At 43.2% G+C, this 25,044-nt stretch overlaps 1 protein-coding gene across 1 annotated transcript in view; it reads left to right on the forward strand.

Moving 5' to 3' along the window:
- Positions 1–2,516: 2,516 nt before the first annotated feature.
- Positions 2,517–25,044, forward strand: part of LOC104955767 (ephrin type-B receptor 1-like) — a 105,903-nt gene continuing 83,375 nt past the window's right edge. The window contains exon 1 of the mRNA XM_010783158.1: positions 2,517–2,771. Coding sequence (XP_010781460.1) covers positions 2,711–2,771 — 61 coding nt within the window. The 5' untranslated portion in view covers positions 2,517–2,710. The remainder of the gene's footprint in view (positions 2,772–25,044) is intronic.

Here is a 25,044-nt window from a genome sequence, read left to right on the forward strand (position 1 = left end):
CAGACTCCTGAAGATGGATGGAGCTAAAGCCCAGCCTAATAACCAGTCCAGCCCCCCAGGGTGGGTGTAGCACTGCACTCCTCTGTCACCACTGTCTCTATATTGACTTAGGCATTTCATTTTCATGCATTTATATTCATCACCAGACGAACCTTTCCAGCTGCTGTGGTCTCTGGGTAACATCTCTCACACGTTTCCTGTATGTCTGTTTTTGCATTTCTCATTCCGGACCATTAGAATATTTTAGCTCTTTTGCTGTGTAAATCTTCTCTCCCCAAATATATTTCATTTCCACTGCTGTATCTAAATAATGATTGTGTGTCAGAGTTAACCTTACTGTTTTCATAAAAAAACACTTGCCTTTTCATCCTAAAAGGTCTGCTTCTGCCCATGAGGTATTCTCTGTTCTCTGTGCTGTTTTGTATGATTGCCCTGACTCCACTGAAAAACAGTACAATGTCTTTTTTTTTCCAGTAACGGGAATCAGGAAACAGAACACAGAGAGGAGGAATGTAAAGGTCATGGCACATTGGTCATGCCGGGGTAGATAGCGGTAGGATGTTTACAGGTCAAAAGCGCAATAACTTAAGGGTCAGCTCACATAATGCAGAGAATGGAAAAACATTTAATCACACTAAAGTCTGACAATATCCCAACTTGATAGGTTGCCTTTTGAATCTGGCCTTGAACAGAGAAATGGAGGAATAAAGAATAATAGAACTGGGATGCTGCACATGCAGGCTTAACCACACAGAAGAAATCAGGCCACAGGATGAGAGGCTCTCTACAATGTTTTTGGGCTCAGTATTGGTATTGGGCTGAGGCTCTTGAGCTGAAGTAGGCAAGTGCTTGTGTGGTTCTGTGTTGATCATTATCTGAGTGCTGTATGGGTGAGCAACTGCACACACATTTGTGTTATTGTATTCATGCGTTTGTCTGTGTGTGCATTGTAAGGGAGGATGTGCTACAGCAGCAGCACCATTGTTCCCTACTCCCCTCATACTCTTCCTTCCTTCCTTCCCCCCTGGGTGTGGACAGCGAACAGGGACAGATTATTTTCCGCTGCTCCTGTATTTGGAGATGACCTGTGAGAACATAGGTGATGCTGGCTGGCCTGCTGAAAAATAAGGCCAGGTGGTTATCACGGGCCACGTAGCAGCCAGCTCTGGGGGCCATGCTGTGCTGTGCCATGTCACATTAAAGTGCCACTCCTCACCACACCATTAAAAATGACAAATGCTCTCATCAACTGATTTCCCAAGATAGCAACCGCTGCCTTATGCTCCTGAAGCCCTGCATATGCCCCAGTTCATCGGCTGGCCTTTGCCACAGTTGGAACAATTGTAACTGTGAGTCACTTTTCATTTACAATGTGTTTGGTGTTTTTGCTATTGTTAAGGTTGGGAGTTGAATTGCCAAAGGGGCACAAAAGATGGATGCAGTGAAAACAGTCCAGGCTTGTTTTGGAAAAACAGTGTTTGTCCTTTAATGTTTTCTAACAGTGTAAAAAAGGATATACGCTTTAATTTTATACACTACATATTATATGAAAACCCATACTTTTTTCCCCATTCATTAAGTCCTTAAAAGTAAAGCAGGTAAAAAGTATTTGGGCCAGTATACTGTGAAGGGAAAGAACTGAAGTATTAGGCCATCCAGTGGCCCCGGGCTTAACAGGCCCACTCAGGTTGTAGATTACACCACCCCAATTCTTTAGCTCCAGGGACCTTTGGGGACATATCAGCCCAAGACAGGTGTATGGTTCTGGGCCACAGGGCGGAAACTGCCCCCTTCTGCTGAGGAAGACCTCGCTCCTCTGTGTCCCTGTGGGAAAAAGCCCATTGTGTGTACCATCTGTTGCAGCACTCGGGCACACAAAAGGGGTGACAGTGGGGAGGGAGCTGATGTGCCATTAGAAGATGCAGTTGATTTGCTAAAGCTTTTAAGGAATATTCTCATTGCAAATGAGACTAGCATTTGTGTGAATATAACATGTTCATTTTCTACAAAAAAATGGGGTAAAATACCAAGCTCCAGTGACTTTAGGGAGACTTTATTTTGCAAAATATCCTTGTGGTTTTATTTGATTAAAACATAATTGTCCGAACTCCGGATATCATTCATGTATAAACACACTTTTATGGGAAGTGAGTAGGTCATTTGGGACCCTTACCAATTTTTCAAACTGAATTATTTTGTATCCAGAAGTGACAGACCACTGAACTAGTGGACAGCCGTTTAGATGGTCCCTTGTGGGGGCAGGCTTGGCTCTGTATGTGTCTGAGATGCAGTAGTTGCAGTTAACCACGTGGGGGCGATATTTCCCTTCAGTGAAGCGGACGCCGTTTCATATAGGTCAAGGAAAAGTTTTGTGTTTTCACAATGCGAGGGGGCGGAGCGGCGGTCTCTTGATTGGTTAGTGAGTTCAGCTCCCAATCGGTGATTGGCTCCCGCGCTCTAATGGGGCTTTGAGCATGCAATGTTGGGTGTCCCCCACCTCCTCTTCCTCCCCCTGCTCCTCGCACCCCTCAGCCCCTACACTCCGTCCTTCCCAGTCGCTGGTTGTCACACATTGTTTACTACGGCTTGAAATGTGACTCACAACACGGGCTATCTGCTGGAGTACCGCTCTGACAACTGAGGGATTCTTTTGACGCGCACCGTGCGTCTTGGTAATTTGGGGAAAGGCTGTGGAGACTACCCTTCTGCCATGACAGTGGATTTGTTTGCGCTTTTATGCGTGCTGGTCATCACATCCTCTGCGATGGAAGGTAAATAAGAAATTGGGATTAAACTTGTTGTAGGTCTGAAATGCTTCTTCCGAAGGCGCGCTGTGTTGGGGATGCTCGCAGCGGTTTCTGGGGGGCAGCGCTGCGCCTCAGGCATAGGGATACAGGGATGTCATACACGTGGATCGCCGCAGATTGCCGTGGTTATCCCTTGGCCGCTCCGCTGGTTTTCACTGATGTTACTTGTCCAAGTGAATAACCATACTTTAAATGTATTTAATCGCATACGTTAGTTTGTTAGTGGCAGTAAATGCGCTTACATCTGTTGTCCTCACTCTGTGCAATTCAGTTTAATAAGCTTTTTATGACATGAATGTTACGAGGAAAATATTTCCAAAGCGTTAAATAATAACGAAAAAAGAAGAACACACTTTAGTCTTACTCCCAAGTCTTTCTATATAGTAGGCTGAGTGCCCTCTATAAATTGTTATATTAGATTTTCATCCCATAACAATGAGTTTTGCTCAGTAGGAAACGATCGAGGCAATATTAATGCCTGTCAAACCTCCAAGGATTCCTGTCACGTTTTTTCATTAGATTTAACACATCAAATACTGGTATTACAAGCCCTTGAGCACCATTCTGTGGCATTTTGAATTGCTGGGCAAACTCTTAGATTGTGGATCGCACTGATTGAAAGTCTCTCTTTAACCTGGATTGTATGCAAGCGTACATTTTCAATTTTTGAAATCAACCGCTTTATTAAAAAACATCAACAACAAATGCTCAGCTGCCTCTCCCATTTTCTCACTGTCCCTGTATCTTTTTTTCTATCCATCTCCCTTTCTGCCTCTCTCTTTTTTTGTCTTTCTGCATCTCTTTCCTCTTTTCCTTTTTACGCACGTTCATCTGGACAAGCGGCTGTGTCACTAGTAGCTAATATCTCCTCAGTTAAACATGTCTTTCATTTCCGCTGTTGGACCCTGGGGACCGAACACTGGGTTTGTAGCCTCAAACACTGGCTGATGGATGGATATCCCGGCAGCATCATGGATATATATATATATATATATATATATAGTTTCTTCTCTCATTTTATTTTACAGTAGCTCATCCTTTCCAATAGAACAACACACCAGCTTCCCATGGCAGTCTCTGTCCCCTCCCAATAGCATAAATAAGTAAATTAGAAGCACACATAAAATGAGTTTTTTCACATGCAGCTTTTCTGTTTAATCATTTACAACTCTGCTCCTGCTGCTCCCAGCTCCGGCTGTGCTCTGTAATTCGGCGGTGGTTTTCTTTTTTGTGCTCATCAGATTTCAACACCACTATGGAAACTTATAGGCAAGGCCCAAATTGCTACCTCTGTGAGGGATAACTATTTGAAAGTTAAAATGTTTATCCAGTGTGAAATGACTGCAGAAAGTCAAATCAGAGAGATATGTGAGGGACGAAAGGGAGTGGCATTTCCCTGCTAGGAAATGGGTGTGAGATCTGTCCTCCAAAATATGAGATCAGAAAGTAACAGATGGGCTGGGAGATGGCCCCGAAGTTACCTCGGTAACAAGGATAACAGTGATTTCCTTGTTTTGGTCGCTAATTGAAAATAGGTTGTCCCATGGGCAGGTTACAATCTTCACTAATCTGAACTGCAATCTGTTGCTTTTTTATTTATTTTTGTGTGTGTGTGTGTTTGAGTGTGTTTGAGAAGGAGTAGAGCCATTGACCACATTATTCCTGCCTCTCCGGTCAATTTTAATCTGATTACTTGTCTAAATCAGCCAATAATGTCAGAGATCTGTGTGTGCATGTGTGTGTTTATAACTTTGGAGCAAGGAGCAGATATGGATTCATATTTGTGATGAACAGAAAAACAACCTGACTTTCTTACACTCACAGTAAACACCACACACACCATTGATGAACTGCAGGATGAAGGGATAGATGGGTGAACAGTTTTTTGTATAACTTGGATTATTTAAACTGAGCCACACAGTGCCCACAAATGAAAACAATTCCACACATGAAGGCATACAATCTGCAAACATAAATGCAGTCACTGACAAGTTATTGAAGGGGCATTCAAACCTAAAGCAAAGGGCTATCAGCGAGGAGAGGGAAGACAGGGATTTGCATGCCATTAGAATAAGAACCATGTACGATGCTCTGTTTCACCCTCATTTGTCTTCTCTCTCCATTTCTCCCATCATCCTCTCTCTGCCTACTTTCGTCTTCACCTCCCTTTCCCCCCTTGTTTCTCTATCCCACTCTGTCTTCCATAATTCTCCTCACTCGTCTACCCATTCCTCTCTTGTCTCCCTTTTCTCCTCTTTTGCTCGCTCCCTCTTTGGCGTGCGGATGGTTCCTGCCAACAGCAGCAGTAATTCTCCCCTACTTACAGAGCCATTGCTTATTTCTGTTTGCCCTTAAACCAATTAGACTCAGATAAGCCCGCTCATTTAGCGGCCTGGAACTGGGTGGTTGAGGTAAGAGGAATGGAGGAAGTGGGATGAAACAGCGGTTGAAAGATAGACATGGACCGGGAGAGATAAAGAAGATATGAGAGAGACAGATGGAGGGAGGTCAGCTAGTTTTAGAAAAGATACCGTACACGTGTTTTACAAATGAGTAACCTGCAACTGAAAGATGCTTTGGAAGTTAACGAGCTCCACACTGTCTCAGTTATCTGACATTGATACATGCACTGTATAATTGTGCCATTCTACACTGGGGTAAAACGGCAACAGCATTAAGTATACGTCTGATAAAAGAACATTAGTAGTCTGCTGTAACCAGTCCTTAAGGATGCTGTGTTAAGTACCTGTAATTCTTCATCCTCGGGGGCCAAGTGGATGAAATGGAGCATATTGTAGCTTCCTGAATAAACAATAGCTTAAGCATTAGATAATAGTTATGGAGGTCAGAACCATACGCTGTTAACATCAATCAGGAGTGTTTGGTGTGAGTGTTTCATATGGATTAGTAAAGTCAGAGGACAGAGTGTTGAAGTGCATGTTCCAACCCCCATCCGAGCAAGAGTTTGTCCTGCCGAAGTGCCCTTGAGCAATGCATTGACTTAGCTCCAGGGTCTCTGACATCTAACCGACCCACTGCTCGGACCCCAGCGTGGAGAGTTCAGAATCAGCCTCCCGGGATTCATAAATCACTTCACATTATAGTTATTATTTGTTCTAATCTGGCTAGCTGTAAACTGGAATTGAGTTCAAACTAACTTGTTGTAGCCTTGCCGAGCTAACACGAATAATGCCAGTCCACCATCTTGATCCATATATTGTGGTTTGGCGAGCCTGAAAGAGACATTTGCATGAGACAACTGTCAGTTCAAATAGGGTGCACAGTAGATGATTAACAGTTCTCTGCTTCCCTTTAGATATTACCATGAAACCTTCATACACCTGATTGGACAAAGGGACCACGCACTAGGCTGTTATTGATGATTGCTTTGCATTTCTAAACAAGAATTGGGACATTAACAAATGTCACATTTTATCTGAAATATCTACCAAAATCAACAGTTGAAAAATCAAGCTTAATTTGATATATTTGACACCTTGTTAAACACAGTTTATTCTGAGGGGCAAGTCCCATCGTCATATAAAAGTCCTCATGTTGGTCCAACATGTATCGGGTCAGACTGGAATGGTTTGTAATTGCTTCACAGCCTTCAATCTAGCGTTGAAAACTGAGCTGGTAGTAAATAGACTGGCTTTGCACAGCGAGTGTAGTATTAGAGTTAAGAATTCTCTACTACCCGATGATGTGAGTTGTGTGTGCTGGTGAGCCGACCAGCTGTGCAGGGGAGACAGCCTGTGAAAAGAGTCCCGTTGAGTCTCTAATGGATGTGAATGCAAGATTGCTCCTTTCCCCTGCTCCCTCATTTCAAATGGTTAGAAAAGAGAAGAATGACCATATAAGTGCAACATAGGCCCACAGGTTGAGGTAGTAGTACTGTAAAGGCATGAAGGATAGGTGTGTGTGTGTGAGTGCTCACATGAGTGTACAAGTGTATTTTGGCCACGGGCACTACTGCTGATCTGGGACCACCTGAAGTAGAATTCAATTTTACACTCGTTTTGTACCGGGGTGTGTGTATTGTACGTTTGGGTGCCTGCGTCGCACATAGAGTGCTAAAGCCATTATGGCTGGCAGGGGCCGCAGACATAGCCTCATCCCATAATAGAGGCTCTATTTTGTCCACTGTGAAAAGAGTACTTGGTGTTAAGGTGTGCTTACGCGGCCTAGTCAGGTATGACGAACCCTATAGTGAAAACCCTTCCTGCAGCACATGTACCTGCAGTGCTGTAAATGTGTTGTACTGCCTTTTATGTGATCATATTGTGCTTGCAATGCAGGCAATGTGGCAACAATCTGTGTTCTGTGCAGGTCCTTTTTCCTGGATACAGTATAGTTCCTATTTTCTCTCTTGGATGATATTATCACTGGCTCCACAATCTCTCTGTTTCTCTCTCTCTCTCTCTCTCAGACACACAGTCACACATGCACAAATAACGCATATACACGCACAGAGTCCCCCTTACAGCTCACCTTACCCCAGAGACATCTGAGCCTTAGGATGGCCAGATGGTGGATGCAGGTTGGGGGCTGGTATGCATGTGCACATTTTTGTGTACGTCTCAGTGTGAGAATGGTATCAAGGGAGAGTGTCAAGAGAGAGGAGAGCAGCATGCACTATACTGAATGTTCGTATCAGTGTGTCCTGTTCTATTCCATTCCAGGGTCTTGTTTTCTTTCTCTCGCTGAGCCGATATTTCATGTTCTTTACTGTGTTGTCCCCCAGTATCTTCCACACTTTGCTGTGTCCAGAGATTTGCAGACGAGATGCTATCAGCAGTGTAAGGTTCCACCCGTCTTGTTTCGTGCTTCTCCCTTATCGGAGCAGGTGGCTGACTGTGGGACGAGAGCTAAGACCGTATATGTCCAATCTGTGGGATAAGCAGACCCACAGCATCAGCAACATACGAAACACATCAGAGCGCAGGAGTGAGAGCGGTGACGCTCCTGAGACGGTTCAACCTCAAACTGTGTGAGTCATCTGTTTTCTGGTAAAGCCAGTTCTCTAAAATGGCAAGTGCACAACATGCACATAGACGCACACACCCACCCACAGACATAATTGGCAGGCCTTGATGTGCACTACAAGAGCCACACTTAGAGATAGCCCTCCAAGCCACACCTAGTGGGAAAAGGCAATACTAGTAATTGATTGGGGGCAGTGACCCAGCTTTCTCCCCACTCAAGGATGATGGTGTGAAAAATGTGTGTTTTCTCATTCTTTTTCTGTCCCTGAGGCTTTTTTCCCTCCATTATCACCTGTCTCAGAGATTGGGTGACAGTTGTTCAGTCAGCAGGAAAGCGGAGCCTTTTTGATATTTTTGGAGTTGAGAGGCGAGCAGAGAAAGCATTGATTATCCAGTCGTATTTCCCAGTGTTCACGCTCCCTGGCTCCCCGGGGCCTCTATGCTTACAGCCCCATATCCACCGTTTCTCTTCCACCCGTGGCCCCTTTGGCCCCTGTCCACCCCAACCCTCCCTCCCTAAATCAGCTCCGGCCAGTTCAGATCCACAAAGGCATGGTGTTGACTCCACTTCCTGGCCATTTTTTCTTGCCTGCTATTCTATATTGTTTTTTTTCAATGAATTTTAATTAAATCTAAGAGTTTCAATCCATACCGCCTTTTCTCCTACCTCGTCTCTTGTCTAGGAACAATTTGTTGTTACATCTGACTTCTCTCCCTCTTCTCTCCCGTCTGCCTTCCCCCCTTCACCTGCCTCTCTCCCCTACCCTTTTTTTGTGTGTTGAAAACAGATGCATTTATAAAGCATTATATGGTTTACTACAAGGGAAAAAAAGAGATATATGAGTCTGTCCCACTGAAGAGGTAATAGACGCAGCATTGGCAGGAACGGGAAGAGGGTTAAGAGACTGTTGGGGTTGTAGGCCCCTAGAACAAAGAGCTTCATTTATGATTGCTATAATGAGATCTGTTTTTGAGTCAGGAACACAATGATTAAATTTGACTTTTGCTTTATGGTTGCAAGCAGGATGGCTGTAAGGGAAAGGCTGAGTAAAGAGTGGGAGGAGGCAGGTAGAGTGGTGCAATGTTTCTGTGATTGTGAGTTTCAATGCGTGGGACACTTTTGAAAGTATACAATCTAACTGATAAGAATATCAATTCAGCTCGCTGTGCACACCAAACACTACAAACTCTCTGCATAAGTGTGTTCGTACAACAAATCCCTTGCTTCTCAAGTCTTAATGGCCAATATATGAAGTTCCTATATGCAGGAAGAAAAAAAACTCTGTGGTACTTTTTGCATTTTAAGTGAATCAGCAGCCCAGAGGATGCTGCGTCTCCAACGCTCAGAGGAATTAAAGGAAGAACGTTAATAGGGCTGAAATTACGGGTGGTGGTGGAAGCTGCTTCACTTCTGATTAAATAAAAGCTGGCTCCTCCACAGGCTGTTTCTCATAGGGACTCTCTCACACACACACACACACACACACACACACACACACACACACACACACACACACACACACACACACACACACACACACACACACACACACACACAAGCTTTGATGTGAGGAAAGGAAATGAGTAGAGACGGAGAGCTAAGGGCTTGGGCCTGGGGCCTGTCCCATTATTAATGAGTAAGTGCCAGGGCCTCTCCCAGGTTCAGGACATGTGGACATATTTCACCCTTTGCCTGCCCTTCTCCTCACCATAAATGTAATCTCTTATTAAGCATTGGCTTCTTTGCAAGAGAGGAGCAGATAGAGAGAAATTGTGCATGAATATTTGCGTCTGGCCGTGTCTGCGTTACCATGAGAAATGAAAATTGTGTGGCGGAGAGAAATGAAGTAACGGCGCAGTGCAAAATGGAATGCCAGCTCCTGAGAGGACACTGATGGGCCAATAAGTAGTAGTGGTGTGAGGGTAGTTTTCACCCTGCATAACACTGAATCCTTCTGCCAGGCACATTTCTGCCTGGCCTGTGCCGTCTACTTCTCTAGCTCGATAGGAAGAGAGCTTTTTGGAGGTAATTAACTATTGATTTAAAGCATAGAGGGTAATGGGAGATGAGTGGACAGCATCTCGATCTTCCAGCAGTAGCATGGCTGGCTAGAGTACAACTAGGAAACTGACAGGGTGAAGGAAGCATTTGAGCCAAGGTCAAAGGTGTTTTGTTTGGCTTGCATGTTCTTTTCTGTGTATTTTGGCCAAGAAAGTATACCAGGGAAGAGAAAAATAGGAATTGAGTCTTTCTATTCTATAAGATATAAATATTAGATTTTGTTATTTAATATTCAATATCACTGAATATATTCTCGTGAGTTTGCATATTTATTATATTCATGACAAACTGATCCCAGCCCATGTTGGCCTGTTGACCTCATCCCTCCTTCATGAATAGTAATATCAGTAAGGGCCAAAGGCACTTATTCAATGAAATGCAACCTTCAACATCACACCCAAACGTCCTTGGGTGATCAATCTTACCTTATATTATTAGCATGTACTTTAAGCACATGCACAAATAAATCAGGAAGAAGTGTCCTGCTTATGGAGCATTTGGTACTCCTGTCTCTGTGTCATACTTCTGCATTTGTATGTGCTAGTCTTTTTAGTAAAGGGCGAGCTAGAGGACAGGGATAAGGACTCATTTGTGCTAGAGAACAGAGGCGAAAAGGGACAAAGACACAGAGGGGGAGAGGAGGATAGGCCTGTATCTGTCTAAGATCTTATTTGTGCTAATGAGGAGGCTGGTGGTTCTGGCTGCTAACCCTTAAGCGCATCTAGCCCTTTAGAGTGTGTATTACTGCGTGTATCTACGCAAGTCCTCGGATTTCTCTTGGGATGGTGATCTGCCTTTTTTTTCCTCAAAGAAAAAGCTCTAATGAATGATGTAAAGGTTGTTGGCGTAGTGTGTATTTGTTAATGTGAGCTTGTTTGTAAAGGCTGCTGCTAATTCTACAATAAATGTCTTCAGTCAACTAGTTAGCATAGCAGTCATAAATTCCGAACCTGTTCTTTAAACGGGCTCGGCAAACCGTATACAATTCATGCCACCTTCCAATTGTCCCCTCCTTCCTCATCCCTTATTCCTATGAAGTCTTTCCCCTCCCTGCTTCCTCCCAAGGATGGGTATTTGAAGAGGCATTCCTTTGATGTAAGTTTCACACACTGTTAGACACTCACTCATCAGATTGACACTGATGCCTGGGCGGAGTCAGCCCATTTCTGAGAGCTTGGTAAATGAAGTGCTGGAGAGTATACTGTACACACATATGGCATGAGCTCAGGTAGTTTGCAATAAAGTGAAGTGGAATGTGGACGTGAACAAACAGATGTGCTCATTCACATGCACACATTTTCCAGTATGGCCGTGCTGCTGCTGCACTTGGCTGATGATACGTCAGGATGACAAACGTTCCCACTAAGCCGAGCTGAATGTAATTGTGCAGCAGCTCTCATGGCTGTGTTTTACCACTGTCTCACATCAGTTTTAGAAGACATTTAGACAAAATCAAAAGATGCCCTCTGACATAGCGATAAGAGAATATTAACGCATATGCTGGCCTCTTTTATCATCATTTATTTACCTTTATACATACAAGCACATACTTGGAATTCTACAAAAGGCTTAGTGAATAATAAATGATTGCCAAAGGCATCATGGACAGGAAGTCTATGATTATCACTTAAACTATGCGTGTGTGTTTGTCTGGTTCTATTTTGTTATAAGACTGTCTCAACTTACCTTCTTTCCCAGTCTGGAGGTTTATGTCTTATGTTTGCAAATACTCAATGTAACAGTTAATCTGAACATAAAAGTTAAAAGTGTTTGACCAGTCTTTATGACATCTGCACCTTCTGTCATCATGATGTCCATGCAAAGGTTGTCTGTCACAAATAGTTGATTATTGATTTAATCAAAACATGGCAGACCCCTTAGGTAAAGGCGTGGGTAAAGTGTGTAATTAAATGTACATTTAATGATCTCTTTCTGTTCACTATTGCAATTCATTACATCTTTACGTATTCATATTCATGCAGCCTCTCTAGTGGTGTTGTTCTTAACACTTGGGACTGTCACAAATCGTGAACACATCAAGATTTAAATCTGTGGAAGCGATGATTAGAAACCCAAGCTTTAGTTACATGTTGTGTATTTGTTCTATTTATATGTTAGAATTCAATGGCTAATTTGCAGATTTCCGTACATTCTAATAAAGACTGATTTCTAACATAAGACATCCTTTTTCTATGTTATCACTTTTATCAGTAAAGTATGCTTCCCCATGCATAATTTAAGTATTAACATCCCAAGCCTTTTTAGCAATGTATCATGTTCCAGCCTGTGTTAATCTCAATACTGACGCTGTTATACCAATCACAAAGCGTCTATCCCAAAAAAAGCATCTGGCCTTGCAGAGTCATGCAGGGATGTGTTGTTGTGTGACAGTCTGGCTTTTGTTCTCCATGCAGAGCCTTTGGTCTCTCCTTTCTCAAACAGCCCTAAACAGGTTTGGGCGATGGGGGAGCGATGTCTCTGTATTTGTATATTTTTAAATATGTGCGTGAGTGTTGTAGGCCGCTGTGGTTTGAGATCTCACGTGTGTATTTTTTTGTGTGTGAATAAAGGGGCTACATTAAAATCGTAACAGCCCACCTGGTGCCAGCCGTGTTCCGCGTCTATCCAAGTTGGAAAAAATACATGTTCTTAGTCCAAGAATGTGCTTTTACTTCTCGAACACAGAAAAACACTGTCCGTTTTCACATGTATGAAGGCTGCTTGATACGTGGACTCATCTAACCCAAAGTGAAACAGAGGGACACAGATGTGTAATGCTTTCTTCATGTGATGGTTATAACTCATGACAAGGTCACTGAGTGAGTGTGAGTGTTTCTGTGTGTACCTATGTGCCAGCATGTTTAAAAGAAATCACTCGGCTTGCTCTAAAAGGGCTTTCAGGCACCCGGCAATGATTGGCTGAAAGAGGACACCTTCTATCTGCTATTATTGACAGTTGGAAAAACATAGAGAACGTGGGAAGAGTGACTTGCATTTCCGCACATGTTTTCAATCAATTTGAGACTCAGGTAATGCTTTGAAAATCTACTTTCTTTGATAAACATCATGCAGGCGTAAGAGAAAAAAAAGTTGATTGATGGTCTTCGTGATTCTGAAAAAGCAGAAAGAAAGAAAAGCAAACAAGAAGCCAATTTCTCTGACTTTCTCTCTGCCTGTTGCCCTGGCTTTGAAGATTGATTGTGAATCGCCCAGGATGTATGAGCGCTGCCATCATATCGTGGATCACAGCATGGGGAGGGAATGACAGATGTCCTAACCGTTTTCTCTTTATTTGGGAAATAGAGAGTGTGTCTGATGGATTGGATGCATTTGGTGGATATAAGGATGATTTGTCATTTTGTATGTGTCTCTTTGAGTTTTTGTAAACATTTACCGGGGCAAACAAAGGGTTTTTCTTCCAATATGACATTTGTAGCATTTTTGGTAACAACAAATAATATAATTTGCGTTTAAAATACAGAAAGTAAAATGTTAATTTTGGATTTACGTCCACTACCTCCCTAATTATAGATTATTTGAATAAAGAAATTACAAAAAATCAGTCATATTAAATTATTTTTATTTTTGTATTGACGCAAAGAAATGGGGCGCCTCACTGGGGTTATTGGTGTGGGTTTTTTTTTTAAGAAGGGGTTAAGTGTGCGTTCAAGGTCGTTTTGAGTGGCATGTGTTTTCTATTTAACAGCCCCAAATCTACTGAGGAGTGTAGACATGAAGCATTTGACAGGCCTGCTATGCTATGATTGCTGCGCTCACACTGGATTTGTTATAGGAGAATACACACTCTCACAAACTCACACAGGGTTCTCTGTGTGGCCTGGACAGTTGACTGGGTCATTAGTATGGACAACCATTTCTACACTAACAGCCCCTGATTGCTTTGCCTTTCACATTGTGGTGACATCAGCACATTGCTAATTGTCAGATAATTGCCAATAATCACAAGATGGATCAGTGAGAGTTCAATTTAAGGTTTGTCTGCTGCATCATGTCAGTTCTTTTAAGTCATTCGGACTGATCATTTGCCCTCTTTTACTAGCGCAGGTTAATCAAACTCATATTTGTGTAAGCAATTTAAGAGATGACGGTCCAAGCTATTTTGGAGGTTAAATACAATTTTTGTCTTGTACCTTTTGCAGACGAAGTGTAGATGTCTCATGTAATTTTTTTTTCAGGACATTCCCTTTGCAATGATTATGGCAATGTTTGCTGCTGCCTTTGTGGGAGATAACAGCCAGGCGCTTGTAATGGGATCCTGTCTGTTGGGAGAAGATGGAGGAAATCGCTGGGAGCTGGAATGCACTTGATTTGCTCGTTTGGGTCAGCGAAGGAAGTGCCGTTGTGTGTTTGTGTGGGGGGCCGTGTGTGTGTGTCAATGCAGCCGTGTCTGTGTGTTGTCCAAAGCTGTGTTTGCTCAGCGATAGAAAAACTGAAATGTGATATGAATATCCTCTCCATTCTTCCATGAAAGTACCTGAAAATACCCCTGAAAGGGCCCCATTTAGGCCTGCTACCAGACAATACAGTACAATGCCCCTGATGACAGACTAAGTGGGGGAGGAAATAACCCTGTTACAGCCAACATAATAGCAGAATATTCTGGAAGTCACAGGAGGGTTTTATGGAAGCACATAGTCTTTTTCTAACATTCATTGGAGCAGTGTTTTTGTGTGTCTGTAGGGTGTGTGTGCGTCTGACATGGTGACCCTCTCTGCTGTATGTGCACCAGATTCTGTGTTTTATGAGATGTGTGAATTGGAGCCTTGCCTAGCCCGTCAATCAAATGAAGAGATCATTAGAGGTGTCATACTCAAATCTCTCGTCTCTCCAATCAGCTGTCATACAGTGCTAACATCACCAGGTTCTAAATGTGCCTGTGCCCAGCTGCCAAATACTAGGCCATGAGCGGAAGCTGAATCCACAAAGGAATTGACAACTTGTATATTATAGATTTGCCTTGCATATTTGTGTACAGGTGTCTTACCGATCTTAGCGAGAATAACTTTATTGTTCACTTTTCCCATGATCCTCTAGTGGGCAGGAGATGACTCCATCTTGGGGTCCATATGGCCCCATGTTGGAGGCATGCTGCTCCCTAACAGTGGGAGAATGTCAATTAGCACTACATTTGCTGAGGATGGCATGGAACCAGAGACCTGTCACCTCTGCTTCACAGCTCTGTCTTTGAAAACATGCATGTGTATGTGTGTGCATGTACTTGTGTCTTCGTGTGTCTGTAAATGCATGTGTGTCTGCTTCCATGGAGGGAGGGAGAATCATATCACAGCACCTGCTTCACAGCGGGGAGACGGACTGCTTCACAGAGACAAGGTGTGTGTGTGTGTGTGTGTGTGTGTGTGTGTGTGTGTGTGTGTGTGTGCGCCCGCGCGCGCGCAAGGGGGGAAGGGCAGGGTGTAGCGATCGCATATTTTGTGCGATCAGAGGCCTCTAAATGCATGTGGTGACTTGTAATCAATGTTACTGCAGTTCCCTTTGGGCATGGTAATGTATTCTAAAATGCTAATGTGTTTCCGTGCCAAACCGCTATGTTGTAGCCAATCATATGAGTGAATGAGCGATCGCGATGAAAATCTGCACTAGGAATGTCATACACTATCTTGGGAAAATACATTCCTGCGTACAATTATTGGGTGAAAAAGATTGCACGACTGCTGGCATACAGATTCCTTAGGAGGCAGCAAGTGAGTCATGTTTGTTAGAATTATTTGATCACAGTTTAAGAGTATCTTTGATCTGTGTTGTGAAGGACTGATGTTGCACCAAATGGTCGGCAGCTCATTGATGCAGACGGGGAATCTGTGTCTCTGATAGGATAGGCTACAGTCGCCACAGCTTTGAAATCCTTCATCACAGAACACCTGTATATGATAATTTGAGAACAAAAACAAAATAACCCCTGTTTTTTTCCCTCACTGGGATTTGTAGTTCTGAGTGTTTCTGGATTAGCTGACTGTGTGTTAGGGTGCAGGCCAGGGATAGAGCTGACTGTGTGTGGTCTGGGTTTTATGTTTAGCCTCCACTTGACTTGTTTCTCTTGACTGACCTTGCTTAGACAGATGCACTGTTGATAAGATTTGCAATATGGCAATGGCACTGACCAAAGGCCCCTGTCTAATCATGAGCAAATAAACACATTTATAATTCTGAGAATAATGTGAAAAAATCTCCAATTTAGAACCGTGGTGCCTGCTAAAAATGTAGGACCATACTTACTCAGTTCCACCGCTCCTGACAACTTGAGATGAAATAACACATTGTGGAGATAACGTTAATTTGGTACTATATCACACAATTGACATGCCTCAAAAATCGTCTAAATTGATATTGAGGAGTGACTAGGAATTTAAGATGCCAACTATGAAGCGCATAGTCCTTGCTTTGTGTCTAGCCAGGGATCTTTAATGTATGTGGTTCCTCATCTTTCTTTCCTATCTGTGTCTGATATATTTCACTGTGGACTGAAAGGAGCACAAAAAGATGACCCAAAAAACTGCAGTCTTCCACGGACTGCGACCGAGATTTTAATTAGACTCATCTTGCACAGTCTGACATGCAATGAACCTGCAATATTGCTTGTACTGCATAGTGTGAATACGTTTGCTTGTCTTTCTTTCTGCTATGTTTTTAGTCACTGATGTGATTAACACGCAGTCACATGGCAAAAGGGTCATATAGAATCTGCGTCACACACTGCCTAGATTGATGGGGTCCATCTAAAGTAGACACTGGCCATTTATTTCCTGTTTTATATGTTGGGTTGTTATTCAACGATTCTTCTTCTCTCTGTGTCAATGTCTATCTCCCTGCCTCCACCCATTACAGCGCCAGGTTGTGTAACATGTTGGTTTGTTTTGTACTTGCAGATGATGACTTCTGACAATTGCCCACATTTCTAGAATTAGATTTGTGTAATGAGTGTGAGAATCATGTGTAGACTATATATATTTTTTTGATAAATGTGCCAACTTGTGTGCGTTTGCGTGTGTCAGTGAGTGCACATGCTATGCTAATGGCAGCTGACAGGGCCCACGCTTCTTAAATTAGCCTTGCTGTCTGGCCCCTGGGGAAAGCATGGATGTTAAGATATAGAAGAAGCTTTAATGCTACAATCCTCCTTCCCTATAGTATCCAACCCCCGTAGTCCCGCTTGCATGCCTCCAAGTCAGAGCGAACTTATCCCACTAACGGTAACGACAAAAGGCAATTTGGAACTGGGACCAGTGCCAGTTTGAATGTTTATTATGGAAAGGCTTTCCCATTTTAGTCTTTGAAGATGGCTTGCAAATACAAAAGTGATGAAAAATGTTCTGCTTCTCCTTCATATTTGCGGATTTACTCGAAGCGTGTTCTGTTGCTTTAAGATATCGGGTTTCTTATGGTATTGAGTTGCGTTGAGCCTACAAAATATTTACATTCAGCATATTCACTGTTTGCACTCTAGTAATTTATGAGGGTATTGTCAGCACTGTGTAATCTGCCGTTACTTAAGAGTCACAAAGGTTTCTTTGGGACATCCCATCACTAATGAAGATCTTTAAGCTAGTGATTTTTTTTTTAACATGAGTCAAATGGGTTTAGAGATGTGGGAATGATCACAATCTGTGTTGTAATCTGGAGGTGAGCAACGTGGCACCAGTGTATTGTGTGCCTTTTGTGAGACTAGATAGACGAAGGAATGAAAGAGTCCCCATGTGACTTGGGCTTTATTAAAGAGAAGTTAATGAGTTCCCTTGTCTGCCTCTCTCATTTCCCCCCCCCTCCCCATTTATTCTCAGCTCCATCTCTTCTCTTTCCCTTCTCTCTAATATCCCTCCTGCTCAGGCTGTTGCTCCATCCATTGTGATCATGATCCTCACTTTTAAATTGTAAGCATATATTGAAACCAAGCCAGCGTAGCTTTGGGAATAAATATAGCAAACTATTTGGTTACATCCCAATCTCTGTTGACCTTTTTCTCTCTCGTTTGCTGTCTGTCGGCATTCTCTTTCCCTGTCGGCATTATAATCTTGCCTTTATCGCTGTCTGCTAGTTGCATTTTCCATGGTAATTCAAGCAGATCCATCTGACTAATGCCGATCACAGATGTTCTGCACTCTCCCGTGTGTGTGTGTGTGTGTGTGTGTGTGTGTGTGTGTGTGTGTGTGTGTGTGTGTGTGTGTGTGTGTGTGTGTGTGTGTGTGTGTGTGTGTGTGTGTGTGTGTGTGTGTGTGTGTGTGTATGTGTGTGTGTCTCATTTATTTTCACAGTGTTTGATTCTTCTGATCTCTTGAAGATCTTTGATAACAATGTTGCTTTTGATAATGACATTTCTTAAAATCAAATGGCTGTTGTGTTGGCATCATCAACAATTTCCGCAGTGATTTGGTCTAGTGTTTACCTTGAGGCTCTACAAATCACAAATGCATCATTTACCAAGTTGCATTGTACAATATACTGTTGACTTCACCTCACCATGTGTGTTCTATCTTCAAGTGCAGGAGGAAACGTCTGTGTCTGGAGGCAGTATAATGTTGAATATGACGGGTGGCACTTCTGTAAAACTTGTAAACTTGAGGACAAGGAAAAGCCTGTGGTCAGAGAAAATGAAAGAAAACTAGACAAAGGGGGGGGACCATGCTCTTTCTTAGCCCTCTCCTGGGGCACAGAGATTAGCTACTGACCTGACATGCTAGCAAAGTAGAGCTCACTGCTTTAGCATCAATCTGCTTCCCTCACTGCTGAGGCAAAGATATAGCAGCGGCGGGAACTCACAATTCTTTGTCACTGCACACTTTGTACAGTTGCTCCTTTGTCATGGTCACTGGAGAAATCACACACAGCAAGCAGACATGGCAGGAAACACACAAGCACATATCACACAGAAATGGGACCAGTTATCTGCTTCCCTCTCAAAAACAACTGTGGTGTGAGAACAGCAGGTATGGATGGGAGCAAAGGAATTCTCTGCGTGTCTCACGCTGTTTCTCATGTCTTCCTCCCCATATCCTGCTACATTTATTTCAGCTGCACATGAATGAACGCAGATCCATCCCTATGTTCTTGCACCACAATGAGATTTTGAACCCAGTATATTCCATGTCAACTGATTCCATCCCTGTCTTTGTACTGGAGGCTTTCCCTCTCACTCCCGCTGACTATAGCCATCTGGACTTTTGATCCAGTGGAAATACTCTGACAGAACTATTTGAGGGGCCAAAGGAAGAGAGATGACATTGTATTGCAGCAAATCCATAGGAAGGACTTGTGGGGGGTGATACCAGAAGTCTGGGGGAGTCTGTCTTAAAAAGGCAGGGGATACTGTAGCCGCCTGGAAGATCTATGGAGTGCGATGTGAGTGACTTGGAATGTTATTGTTGAATCCTCATGGATGGGGTGAGCTGACACATCTGTGGCAGTGAGCCAAATCAACTCTGATTTACTCCACCCCACCATCTAGAATGGGGCCTGCACAGTCACCCAGCCATTACAGAAGATGTATTGTGAGGGGTAGCACAGTATCAAAAAACAATCAATCACAGAGATACACACACAAACCCATAATAAAAGATCTATGATGAGCAGGTTAAAGTATCTCTATAGTCACAAGTTATGACCGCTCTTGTTTGACATATATAAATTCTCCTCGCACACTGACATGAACTGCCACCGCCAACAGATATTTAGTTAAGAGGAAGCCATTATTGCAGATAAAACAAGCTTATTGGCTGGGTGCCCGTCTGGCTCGGTTTTGACTGCATGTTAAACATTTATCAAACCCTCAACATGTTTCCCTGCTGTTAGCCATCACAGAGCTGTGGTTCCTGTCTCATATAGCAACACAAATAGAGAATGAAATAGTGAGATGTGGTGTGGGAAGAAAAGAAAGGAGGGTTTTAGTAAATGAGAAACCAAGTGAGCTCCAGAACATTCTGATATCAAATATATGGGTAAAAAATGGTGGCAGAAGTTAAGATTGATAGGAGAAAAGAACATGATCACCCATGGAGAAATTGAGGTCAGTGATTTAGCAGAGAGGAGATGAGGCAATGTCGTTCTCATTGAATAGCTATTATATAGGTGGCAAGGTAGATATGGGACTGGTACGGTTGGGAGTGAGGGAGTTTTTCAGCACAGCTTAATGAACCTCTTCTTTCCAAGTGTATTAAATATGGATTACCTTCAGATAGACACAGTTGGGTATGGTTATTTTCTAAAGTTGCATCAACCTGTTCATTATGTTCAAGTAGCGAAGAACTGATGAATCAGCAAAAAATATAACTTGGAACAAAGACTCTTTGAATATGGCTTTGAAAACAGATTGATTTATGTATCCATAAAACTAAGTTAAAATATCTATTATCAAGTAAAAAGAGTCATATTCTCATTTGCCTATAACATTCAAAATGCATTCATCTGTTTGCCCAGCTATGCCAATTGTAAAACGTAATACATTTACCATAGTTGTATGGCTTCAGCAAATGCTACAGCGCTGCTGTTTTTAATAGCACCTCACCAATCCCTTTGCTCATTTAGGAAGCTCTTAAACGGGCACACAGACACATGCGGCCCAACGTACACTTCCTAATTACTGATGGGGTTGACAGAGTGGAGGCTGCTTGGCCAGGACCATCTGGCTGGGCCTGGCTGTCTGATCTATAGGTCTCTGGTTTGCCAAGCCCACATGTTTTACATTGTCTCGCTGCGAATGGAGTACAAATCAGGTTGGAACCTGCTGCTCGCCGTAAAACAAACAGTATCCATACCTATATCCTATATCATAGGAGTATTTCAGTTTGGACATATGCACAATTTCATTTGCAAATATTCACACCTAATTATTTTTTCAATCTTTCCTTTTCGTTCATACTCTTTTCCCTCTTTCCACACACTGGAAAATGAATTACCTCTGGCACAGAAGCAGTAGCCCCATTTTAATTAATCTCTCCATTATCTAAAGTGATTGGTGGACACAGCAGCTCATTTCCTGTCTCAGAGTTAAGACCCGAGGACAGGCAAAAATTAACCCCATGTTTGACAGAGAATGACTTCAAAATCTGACATTTTTTCACAACTGTTCCTTTGTAAATACCTGTCTTTCGAAATGGAATTTCTTTTTGATAGCCTGTTTCAATTCAACCAAATCATTTGGCACTTCTGATTCAAGGCCTGTCCTCCTTGCCGACACCTTCAACAATTAGCACAAACGTGGATAGACCAGAGTAGCCTGTTGCCTGACAGCACTGCATTTTGTCACGAGAGCACCTGCCAGAGAAAATTACAGCTCTAGGTCTCATTTACATTATTTGGCGGCATGCCAATGCTATACTCTGAACAGATTGCCTGACTATTGTGAACAGACTACATTTCTGGATTCGTGACCCAGAAATGTGTTAAGTCTTGGGTCCCAGCAATATCTTCGCCCAAGATTGAGTGGTTCTGTCCGCGAGGAGAATTTAGAGCAGAACTATTTCCTCTTCCTGTTTCTTGATGACATCACAGGTGTCTTGGAAGCACCTGTGTCCCATCTCCATGACAACTGTGCTTGAGGTCTTCGGTTGATGGAACACAAAGAGGGGACAGACTTGTAGAAATGGGCCTACACATGCACACACTTGATAAAAAATATATCGATGCCAAATAAATCACCCAACATGGAGTCTGGGGTGAGAGCCCCTGATGAGATATAGAGCCTACAGAAATAGGCCATCACAGACCCCATTCCTCCTTGCCAGCACCAGAGTTAATGGCTTTCAGATCTCTGGGTGCCTCTCCGACTCTTTCTGTGTTAGCAGGTTTGTCATTGTTATCTCACAGCTGCTATCTTTGCTCTACCAATTAAACCGTCTCCACTGGACGGCCATTGCGAATGGCTGGGTGCTGTGTCCTAATGAATGCTTTGTTATGTTGTAGACTATTTGTTAACAATAAACCAAGGCCCCATTTATGTCTATCATTCATCTAGAGTGTTGATTTTAAAATAGTAGGAAGATCTGACATTGCAGAGGGAAGGAGAGAAGGATGGAGGAAGAAAGGGGACGTAAGGATACTGAAGACAGAAGTAGGAATGCGAGGTCGTGGCTTTTGCAGTTATACTGGCAGAGAGTTAAGTGTGCTCAGTGAGGCACAATAATATGGGCTGAAGTGTGCCTTTCCTTGTGTGTGTTGCTCTTGAATGGTTCGCCACCCATGATTCTCTACGCAGAAGGCTTTGCCTGAATTTGCTTCAAATAAGTGCCTTAACAACTCAGTTTTTCTTTTTCCTAACAAAAAAACATACAGAGCCTCTAACTGACCTACAGTATGACTCAATCTACAGTGGCAGTCTGGTAGAACTGTGTTTTTGTTCAACATAGATATCACAACTCCAGAATATACTCATACTCTGATTTAAAACACTCCACCATCGTTCCTGTGCCCAAAAAGACAAACATCACAAGGCTCAACGACTACCGCACTGAAGCACTCACTTCCATCATAATAAAGTCCTTTGAGCGGTTAGTCAAAACATTCATCACCTCCTCCCTCCCTGACTCTCTGGACCCCCTGCAATTTGCCTACAGAGCAAACAGGTCCACAGATGACGCCATAGCCCTCACCATCCACACTGCCCTCTCACACCTGGACCAGAGGAACACTTGTGAGAATGCCGTTCATTGATTACAGTTCAGCATTCAATACCATTGTGCCCTCCAAGCTGGTCATCAAGCTCAGAGACCTGGGGCTCAACAGCGCCCTCTGTGACTGGATCCTGAACATCCTGACAGGCAGACCCCAGGCAGTCCGGGTGGGAAACATCACATCCTCCATCCTGATCCTCAACACCGGAGCCCCTCAAGGCTGCATGCTCAGCCCTCTACTCTACTCCCTGTTCACACACGACTGCATGGCCACACACAGCTCCAACACCATCGTGAAGTTTGCTGACGACTCGACCGACATCGGCCAGATCACCGACGGCGACGAGACGGCGTACAGAGAGGAGGTCGAAAACCTGACATCTTGGTGCCAGGATAACAACCTCCATCTCAACGTCAGCAAAACCAAGGAGCTGATTGTGGATTACAGGAAGCAGCAGGGAGAGGGACACGCCCCCATCGCCATCAATGGGACTACGGTGGAGAGAGTCAGCAGCTTCAGGTTCCTCGGGGTCCACATAACTGAGGACCTGACATGGACTCTTCACACCACCACCATCACCAAGAAAGCTTGATAGTGACTCTTCTTCCCCCGCAGGCTGAGGAGGTTCAACATGGACTCCAGGATACTCTGCAACTTCAACAGGTGCACCATAGAGAGTATCCTGACTGGCTGCATCACGGCCTGGTACGGCAGCTGCACCACCCTCAATCGTAAGGCTTTACAGAGGGTGGTGAAAACTGCACAGAACATCACCAGGACGGAGCTGCCATCCATGGGGGACCTTTACTCCCAGCGACTCTGGAAGAAATCCCTCCGGATTATAAAAGACCCCCATCACCCCAGCCACAAACTGTTCTGTCTGCTGCCATCTGGCAGGCGCTACCGCAGGATCCGGACTAAAACCACCAGACTCAGGGACAGTTTCATCCCACAGTTAAAAAACTGAACTGTTGAAACAACATCCACAATATTCATCTGGCTGCTACTTAAAAATGATTTATCTATTTACCTAATATACCATATTTCAATGACTTGCATATAGACTCTTATTGCACTATTTCACTTTTTTAAACAATTTTTCTTCTTGTATTTACTATTTGCTTGCAATATATCTTTCTGTTTATCTGTGTTTTGTGTTGCACTGTTGGAGAAGCCTGTGACACAAGATTTTCATCGACATAACTACACTGTAGCTATGTTCGTTTGACAAATAAAGAACCTTGAACCTTGAACCTTGATTGAATAATCTGATTTTGAACTGCTCTTGAGGTTGTGGACATTCACTTAAAAATGAATCCTTAAATAAAACTAATAATCAGCCTGAGCTAAATAAACCAATTCAAGCATGGTTCACCAGATAAAGCGTGTGTCTTTGTCAAGGTCACTCACAGGTTATAATGTGAATACACACACACTTAAGTGGAGGCTCTATTAAATCACAACAGAATATGGGGTTGCCAGGGGCAACACAGACCCTACAGCATGCTGACTGTTTGTCAAGCAGCCAAATATCCAGCACCATTAACCTCATCATTGCAACATAATCAGCCTCGGATGAAGCCGCCACTAAATTGAGGCAGCCTTCAAGGCACAATTAGAAATGTTAATTAAATGTTGCTCCGTCTTGCATTGGCTTGACACATAATGCAAAACCATCATTTGGGGCTGTGCAGTGTGAGCTTCCCTCTACCCAGTAATTGAGGATCTGTAGCACACAAACTATAGATCATGGATAGGCAACCATTACAGACTGCACCAGATGATTTCACTGAGCTGTGTTATTAGCAGAAATGATCAAGTGCGGTCTGTGGTTGGAATGGAGACATGCATACTCTGTTGCTCTCTATGACATAGCCTAGTCTTGCTGTGGTCACTCTTTCCACAACTTATTTTATTAGATGTATTTACCCTGGATGTTTTTTAAGAGTGCTGGTACCTTGTTTATCTATTTTCTATTGCTGTGTGGCTGACACACTGATCACTAAGTGCCCTTTTGGTGTATGGACATTTTCATTTGTGTTTGTGTCAGGGTCTTCACATGTAAGTGCCTTGAGAGCACCTATCATTCACTATACCACTGAAAGCTTTGAGGTCTCAAAATGTTAGATGCCTTATTTGGAGTGTTAATACAAACACTAATAGCTAGTGGAAATAGCCCCACTCCATCCCTTGAATAAATGTGTGTTTGTGCACATCTATGTTTCATCACCCATGTGAAAATTACTTGAGAAAGGGTCGCCCTCCTCTTGTGCGGTGTTTGCCTCTAAAAGAGATCTGAAAATGAATCCATATCTCAAACCATCTGCAATGAGATGGAATACATGAGGCCCTAAATGGATTCGACAAATTGGACCATCGAATACCATTTTATTAGATGCTGCGAGTATTTGCCTGTCGTCCGTGAAATACTGCTTGTTTTGCTGTTCCATGCCAACAATGTGTGTGTGTGTGTGTGTGTGTGTGTGTGTGTGTGTGTGTGTGTGTGTGTGTGTGTGTGTGTGTGTGTGTGTGTGTGTGTGTGTGTGTGTGA

This window comes from Notothenia coriiceps, unplaced genomic scaffold, assembly GCF_000735185.1.
Source record: "Notothenia coriiceps isolate Sejong01 unplaced genomic scaffold, NC01 NC01_scaffold00024821, whole genome shotgun sequence".
Taxonomy (NCBI): Eukaryota; Metazoa; Chordata; class Actinopteri; order Perciformes; family Nototheniidae; genus Notothenia; species Notothenia coriiceps.